We start from the raw sequence: 8,819 nt of genomic DNA on the forward strand, positions 1-8,819 counted from the left end.
ACAAAATTTAAATATAATGTAAATGTAAATAACAAAACTAAATAGAAATTTTAAAACAAGCCCCAAATCAAATAAATAACACAAATAAAATAAATCTCTTCATATAAACAAAATAAGGCTTTGTCTGTGCTCTTTCCATTTAAAATTAGAGGCAACCACTGCATTTTAATCATGATCCAAACAAAGATGCTGCAAATATGCAACATGAGCAGTTTTTAAATCTAAATTACATTGTATAATTTCGAAATTTGACGCAAAAACAGAGTGGTTTGACTTCAGTTTTGTGAAACTATACATAAATATCTGCATGAAACAAAAACAGCAGACGAGCTGAATGAGACGCAGATTCACTCTCTGCCAGTAGGTGGCGCTTAAAGCGTTTCCTTGGTTTCCACTTTAAACAAAGCAGCGCTGCACTTATGAACTTTAATATGCAAGATGAAAAGAAAAAATGCCATCTAAACTTTTCTAAAGACGGTAAGTTCCCCTCAGACATACATCTCATATAACCCTAATTGAATCGCGGTTTGTTTAGCATCTCAACCGATTTGAATCGTCACATATTTGAATCGATTTTCAACCGGCTCTCAGTTAATCGTTACATCCCTACTGACAGATGAATAACATTGATTATATCGTTACAATGGCACGTGTCAAGGGGTGGTATATATTAGGCAGCAACTAACACTCAGTTCTCGAATTTCATGTGTTGGAACTGACGACTGGTCAGAGCATCTATAAAACAGCAAGGTTGTGGTACCTGCCAAAAGTGGTGCAAGGAAGGACAACCGGCATCAGGGTCATGGATATACAGTGAGACTGGTATACCACTGCAACCCTGATGTAAAGAGTGCGGCGCATCGATGCATTCCATACAAATCGACATCCTCGATGTGTTGTTTCAGCCGTAGATGTGTGCACCAGCACGAGGACTGACACTCGCATGATATCCCAGCTGTTAGCAAAGGACATCAGTTCAATCAATCCGCATGGACAAAGTCAAGTTCCACCCTCATTTGAGAAGCCGTTTCACTTGCATATACTGTATGTCACAATAGGAGGAAAATATTGATTCATGCCGACTTTAATGGCCAAATTAAAAGTCAAGTAAAAACACATTGGCTTAATTTGATATTTCCACCAAAAATAATATATAGTGAATAACTGAATATTCGCTATATCGCTTTTCCCTTCACATGAGAGCGGTAGTGGATGGCAGGGCTGCTGTTTTTCAACATCTGCTCTGCTCTGAGCCATGGGCACTTGTGTGTGTGTGTGTGTGTGTGTGTGTGTGTGTGTGTGTGTACGTACAGCTCTCCCCCCAGACCAGCGTCGCATTCACATACACTTCCACTGATTAACTCCCACTAGCACAGCCTCTTATTATCTGGGATCTGGCTAAATATTTTTTTTTCTGGTGTAACACCCACCATGTTCAGCCCATAGCACACAATCGTTTCCACTAATAGCTTGTTAATAAGAATATGTGGCGTGTCTGTGCAAACTGCAAAGTTTGCTTGTTCCAAGCAAAAGCTAATCAAGTCAAAAGAGAAGAATTTGTAAATCCCCGGGATCTGAAGTAGACGCTGGTGTCACCTTCATTATTGAAACACTCACTGACGCACGAAGCGCAAAATTGATTCAGTTGGCAAGCAGACAGAGATAACAGCTTCTCAATTAAACTGTTGCATGTTTATAGGAGCAATCTGTGAAATGTGATGTTGCCTGGGATTTGGGGGCGGGGGAGGAACGCCTGGAATTTGTGGGAAAAAGCTTTTCTCTGCTCCAGTGTCAGGCTGTTCTGTTTAACTGCATTTATTATTCATAATTCGTGCAGATGCGTATTTTTCATTTCCCTCTTAGTCTGTTGCGTTTGGCCAGATTTTGACATATAGCTTTAAAATGTTAAAATTACGCTAAACCAACAAAAAGAAACCTGATCTGCAGCAGCAAAAACATACATGTTTAATAACTCGCTGCATTTAACCAACTGCTTCAGACACTCTTTGCGTATTGTTCTGAAGCTGTATCTGAGAACGACTAATTCAGAAAGTGTCCTTGTAAAGGCTTATGCTATTTCGGACTTGTTTCGAACATCCATGCTGCAGTTCAGAGCCCAGTTTAGGATGCAGAAAATTGCCAGTTGCTTCAGAGAGATTACGCTACGCAGCGAGGCAAACTCATCAGCAGGAACGGCACAAAGCTGCATATCTAATCGCATTAATGCCCGCTGCTGGTGCAGCCAACCAATAGAAATAGCACAGGGAGTAGCATGATATTGAAAAGGTCAAAGAGATATTTAGACACAATGCAGGTAGAATTAATGCATCACCCATCTATAATTAAAATAATCAGATTGGCAGAATTGTACAGCGTACATCTGGTCTTATTCGAATCTTGCCACATTCCCCATTTTTTTGGGCTGAAATCCCTAATTGACCAACATACCTTGACATGGTGACAGGATATATATGACTAAAATGCTGAATGCATTTAATCACATATTCAGATGTATACTTTGTCTTTTTATTGCAATTGCAAAATAGGATTAGAATAGTGATTAGGAATTGATGTAGTGTTTTAAAATCATGTATATAAAGTGTTAACCATATCCGTGCTTGCCTGTTAAAGCAGTATCTTGCCTTATGCTAAAAAGGATAGTTCACTTGATAATCAGTCAATGGGGTCCAATGTATGGACAGACTGTTTTTTTTTTCCCCAAAATATTCTTTTGTTTCATATAAGATAGAAAGTCATACAGGTTTGGAACAACATGAGGGTGAGTAAATAATGGCAGAATTTTCATTTTTGTGTGAACTGTCGCTTTAAGTTTGCTGCAGCGAATGCTTTATAATTTCTCTCAGCTTGACGCCGTTTATGAATTTCCTTCACGGCTCCCGCTGAGCTACAGTGAACCAGCGAAGGCCGTCTCTCTAACTCTGCAATATAGCTGCACTTCCTTCAGTTTAACATTGCACCTGCACTGATTGATAGGTTTCATTAATGTCTGACCCTCTCAGTAGAGAAGCCCAGTGGACATTCATAGATTATATGGTGCAATAGCAAGATAATGGTGGTATTAAATTGTAAACGCAGCTAACCCCACAAAGGATTTCAAATAGTTGCAAATAACAGCATTTGAAAGGCTTAGGATAATATTTGGCTGCGTTCCTGTAACTAGCACATCTAGAATGAGATGTATGAAGACATTTGGCCAGGGGTTGTGGTTGCTACTCTGCTGTTGTTGCATCTGTTTTCTGAAGATAAGCTGTCTTTCTCCAGGCCTGATCCCCACCCGAGGGGAGCCGCACAGCAGCCTGACTCACTGCAGGAGCAAGATGAGGAGATCTTGGGTTCAGATGATGAGGAACAAGAGGATCCTAATGATTACTGCAAGGGTAGGAGTCCTGTGATCATAGTATGGGGAGAGATTCATGTGTACAGTGGAAAGCATATGCATTGTAAACAGGATCCGGCATTATTTTTTGCCATACTTGGCCATTTGGGCTGAGCAATTATTCAAAATAAAACCGGAATCACTATACGTGGGATTATTAAATTGCAAATGCAGCGATTTAATTTAATATAAGCACTGTGCATTTCAGAGTGAAGCGCAGCACTTATCTTGTTGCGTGCAAGCAGCTGATGATGCAGTGTTTTCAGCAGCTCAGTTTGTACTCCACACAAACTCCATCTCTGCTTCTGCTGAGTTTGAGTCGCTCATAACGTGCATTTGGGAACATTTCAAAAGATTTGTAATGAGGAGCATTTATAAACCTGTTGCCAACAAATGAGAAACCTGATCCCTGAATTTTTCTGCCAAAAATAAAAACTTGTTTTGGAAGATATTAAGACAATATTAGTATTATTATAAAGTATGATATTGTTTTTATTAAATTCTAGATTTTATTATTTTACAGTGAAATACTTCTGTTACTACTATTTTATTTAATATTTTAATTTAATAATAATCATTATCATAATAAGATTATTACCATTATTTTATAGTCATGCTGATATATAATCACAATATCATTTATATTGCCAAGACACACACATTAAATCACAGCTGCAATTTCTATCTGAATTTTTTTTCTCAAATCAAAAAAGAAATAATCCTCAGTCTTAAATAATTGAAAACACAATATGCATTTGATCAAATCCCAAGTTTAGTTATAATAGATGGTGTGTTTGTTTCTCTGAAAATTAGTTTGATATACAAATGAGTGAACAGATTTTGAATAGTTAATTCGTAACTCTAATTACATTTTTGGGGAGCTGGACCACATTACATTTTACAACATGAATAACCAGGGGTGCGCATACGTTTTTCAGTCTGGTTTTCATGAGAGCGCCTGGAGATTTGGTTTGGTGCTCACCTGCGCGACCCATTATATATAACTATAAAAAATAAATTAATAGTAGTAATAATAATATTATTGCACTTGATTTATTTAGTTTTTTATAAAAACAAACAATATGATAAAGTGTGATAATACTATTATATTTTAAAATAAAAATACAGTTATTTTATAGTACACTTAAAAATACAATGCTGATATTTACAATTTCATTGTTCTCTTTTATGCCTTTTCATTTTCGGTATGATTTTTCAGAATTTTCAAACCTTAAATCAGCAAGCTTTTATTTTGGCGGGTTGCCGGCAAGTAAATATATGCACTGCAAGTTTTAGCATTGACGTGAAGCGTTGACGTCTGTGGATGAAATGTCACAGTTTTGCATTTTGCTCTGAAACCGGCAGCACATAGATTTATGCTTTCAGTTCAGATGAAAATCTTATACAGTATTACAGTTAGTCGAACTACAACTGTGATTATGCATTAACAGCTGTCAACCAGGTTGGTACGCAAATCAGTGGTGTGAACTTACTTGTTTTATTTTGGTGCACCACTTATGTGCACTCCTGTGAATACTCTTCGGAGAATAGTGGTCCTCTCTTCTCTGTTTTACCTTTTTCCCCTACATGTTTCTGCCTGTTGGCTGCACCACATGACTTAAAAAGAAAAAAAATTTTTTTTTGAAACATTAAAGGTTTAGTTCACCCAAAAATGAAAATTAGCCCATAAATTACTCGCCCTCAAATCATCCTAGGTGTATATGACTTTCTTCTTTCAGACGAATTCAGTCGGAGTTATATTAAAAATTGTCTTTGATCTTTCAAGCTGTTTAATGCCACTCCAGCGGGTGTTGTATGCATCAGTCCAAAAGAAGTTCAATAAAAATCGCCCATCCATTAAAAAAAAGTGTCTCACACGGCTCCGGGGGGTGAACAAAGGCCTCTTGTAGCGTGCGCAAAGCCGACCTCATACGTCATCCGCCCGGAACTGCTTCTGTGTAGGACTGTTGGCACAAGCTACATTAAAGTGATTATTACGTTTTAAATATGGATATTTTTCTTACAAAAATGCACCGATTCGCTACAGGAGGCCTTCGTTCACCACCGGAGACGTGTGAGACTTTTTTTTAATGGATGGGCACTTTTTATTTAACTTCTTTTGGACTGATGCATGCAACACCCGCTGAGTGGCATTAAACAGCTTGAAAGATCAAAGACAATTTTTAATATAACTCTGACTGGATTCGTCTGAAAGAAGAAAGTCATATACACCTAGGATGACTTGAGGGTGTGTAATTTATGGGCTAATTTTCATTTTTGGGTGAACTAACCCTTTATGCCCTTTTTTAAGAAACAGTAGTTAAAGATTATGCCAAACTGTTCAATACAGTTTTATTTTCGAGAATCATTGAAGAGGTGTATTTAAGTCTTTATGTATGAATTTTGTTTTTAATAAATTGTATTTTTGAATAAATTAATACATCTGGACAGTGTTAATTTTGGACCCTGGTTTTAAAATAATTCCAGATGTTTTGTTGCCAAAAACTCTTCTTCTAGGTGGTTATCACCATGTGAAAATAGGCGACCTGTTCAACGGACGGTACCACGTAATCCGCAAGCTGGGATGGGGTCATTTTTCCACTGTTTGGCTTGCTTGGGACATACAGTACGTTCCCTTACCTGTCTGTTTTTTTTTTTTCTTCCTGCATTACTATTTATAAATCAAGCATGTGTACTGGGAGGTAATTTATTGTTTTGGTTGCAGAGGGAAGCGTTTTGTGGCCATGAAAGTGGTTAAGAGCGCAGAGCACTACACTGAAACAGCACTCGATGAGATCAAGCTCCTTAGAGCGGTGAGTTACCCCGACACCCGCGCTGCCATAGAAACCATTACGATTAATTATTTGCGAGATCATTTAGTGTCAGGTGAATTTGACAGCATGCCACAATGTGGTGGGAAAGTAATGAAAGCCAGGTGTATCCACATGCCCCGAGGGAAAGTGGTTTCATCAAATGAAAACACGGTTTATTTTGTAATAAACCAAAGAAAATGGTTTCGAAATCTAGAGAGTCTCATCTGTAAAACTGTCCGAGGCCTGAGTTATTTTTTTCCCCATCCCCATCTGGTGGATTCAGGTCAGGAACACAGACCAGAATGATCCCAGCAGGGAGAAAGTAGTGCAGTTATTGGACGACTTCAAGATCTCGGGCGTGAACGGAACCCGTATCCTTTCAGTGCGGCTGTTTATTGTACAGGTGGCCTTTCATTTACTGAGGGATCCACAGGTGTTTTTCTAGTGCACTCCATAGCTTTCAGCTGCCGCTCGATCTCTCGATCTCGATCGAGCTGGATTCAGCCCAGCTCGCTCTTTTATTTGTGGAGAACAGCTCGTAATGAGCTGGAGCTCTTGGCTGGACTTTTCTCCATTTCCCTTTAACATGCGCTGTCAGATGTGTGTATGGTGTTTGAAGTTCTCGGCCACCATCTGCTAAAGTGCATTATCAAGTCCAACTACCAGGGCCTGCCGCTGCCGTGCGTCAAGAGCATTATTCGACAGGTACTTATTTTCCACTCATTATCATTTGATGTGGTTTACAGCAGGTCAAACAACAATTTTCTCTGCGTAGGTTTTGCAAGGCCTGGACTACCTGCACACCAAGTGTAAGATCATTCACACTGATATAAAGCCAGAGAACATCCTGATGGACGTGAATGAGGCGTATGTCAAGAGACTGGCCGCGGAGGCCACGGAGTGGCAGAAATCTGGAGCTCCTCCCCCTTCTGGATCCGCAGGTGACGGCAAGCCCTCCTCTCAGAACATTGAGATTATTTAGGGATTGTTAACAGATGGGACACACATCTAATACGTCAAAATGAAAGTCTTGAAGCGTAAATGATGGCTAAAGAAGCCTGCAGCTGTTTATGATGTTGTTGTTATTAAAGGAACAGTCCACTCAAAAATGAAAATTAGCTGGAAATGTACTCATCCTCAGGCCATCCAAGATTTAGATGAGTTTGTTTCTTCATCAGAACAGATTTGGAGAAATGTAGCATTACATCACTTGCTCACCAATGGATCCTCTGCAGTGAATGGGTGCCGTCAGAATGAGAGTCCAAACAGCTGATAAAAACATCACAATAATCCAAATGCATAAAAAAAAGACTTAAATCACAATACATATTGAATTGGCAGTTAAATATTGTTGTAATGTCGAATCGGGAGGTCTGTGTTATTTCTCAACCCTAGTAGACCGCTTTATTATCTACAATAGAACTGGCCAGTTATTAAAAATGTTTTCTAGCAGTGTTCATTGGGTTATGATATCTTTTGCATTAAATATTTATTAGGGCTGTCAAACAATTATTTTTTTTTTAATCTAATTACACAATGCGGCGTTTAATTATATTAATTGCAAATTAATCACACATCAGATTTGGCTGAGAAACTACCCCCAAAATATAATTTACGGTCATTATTGTGTCAAATGAGAAAAGCATCAAATAGACATTACAAAAAGTAACTTTAGAAAGAAACATTTGATTTGATTTGCCAATGTATTACACAAAAAATATTTAGGCTACCATGACCATGATTTTTTTTTTTTATATATCTGAATTGGTATTTATTAGGGCTGTCAAAAAAAATTAGAATGTCGAATTTAAAATAAAAATCCACATTCGAATGGAAAAACGTTGCATTCGAATTTTAGGTGTGCATCAGTCAGGCTTATCAGCGGAGCACGAGATGCGATGACGATGTAAGTGTCATTGCATTTTAATGCTTTTGTTAGCCTATCCAGTTGAACCCACTAGATGCGGTGCTGCTACGTTGTTCATTCAAAATATTGCGGGGAAAAAAGAACATCAGTGCGTAGATGTTGTTTACGTCAAAACCGAAACCAAACCGTTCACACAGAACGCATATCTATCACATTTTCTAGAGGGACATCTATCACCGTTGCACTCGCGTCTCACACAAGAGAGCCGCATGTTTAGAAAGCCATGTAAAATTAATGTAAGTTTAACTTTTTAAAAACATGTCTCAAGACTTTATGGCGGTTTTCCCCACTCTACTGCATCTCAAGTTTTTAAATGAAGAAAGTACTCTTTGTGATTGGTTTTCGGTCCTTTGTATTAAAGGGGTCATATGATGCGATTTCAATTTTTCCTTTCTCTTTGGAGTGTTACAAGCTTGCGTTGCATCGCGCCGCGTAAATATAAAACCTTAAACCGCATAAACACATTTCATTACACCAAATACACAAAATAATGTTCTTTTTAGCAGCATCATATGACCCCTTTAAACATGATTCTGTTTTGTTTCTAATGGTTTAAGCAACTTTAATTATATAAGGTTTATAAATATTATTTTAAAAATATTATTTTAAACTTTTTTTCAAAGATAGTCGTGTTATTTTATTATGCTTTGAAGAAATGTGCATAATATTTTTAATATTGCGC

The 8,819-nt window shown here is 38.0% G+C and overlaps 1 protein-coding gene across 3 annotated transcripts in view; it reads left to right on the forward strand.

Moving 5' to 3' along the window:
- Positions 1–8,819, forward strand: part of LOC107680449 (SRSF protein kinase 1-like) — a 49,267-nt gene that overhangs the window by 29,290 nt on the left and 11,158 nt on the right. For all 3 annotated transcript variants that reach the window (XM_016476337.1, XM_016476338.1, XM_016476336.1), the window contains 6 exons: positions 3,283–3,398; positions 5,915–6,023; positions 6,123–6,210; positions 6,494–6,581; positions 6,809–6,915; positions 6,986–7,151. In XM_016476337.1, coding sequence (XP_016331823.1) covers positions 3,283–3,398; positions 5,915–6,023; positions 6,123–6,210; positions 6,494–6,581; positions 6,809–6,915; positions 6,986–7,151 — 674 coding nt within the window. The remainder of the gene's footprint in view (positions 1–3,282; positions 3,399–5,914; positions 6,024–6,122; positions 6,211–6,493; positions 6,582–6,808; positions 6,916–6,985; positions 7,152–8,819) is intronic.

Source organism: Sinocyclocheilus anshuiensis, unplaced genomic scaffold (assembly GCF_001515605.1).
Source record: "Sinocyclocheilus anshuiensis isolate Anshui unplaced genomic scaffold, SAMN03320099.WGS_v1.1 scaffold792, whole genome shotgun sequence".
Lineage (NCBI taxonomy): Eukaryota > Metazoa > Chordata > Actinopteri > Cypriniformes > Cyprinidae > Sinocyclocheilus > Sinocyclocheilus anshuiensis.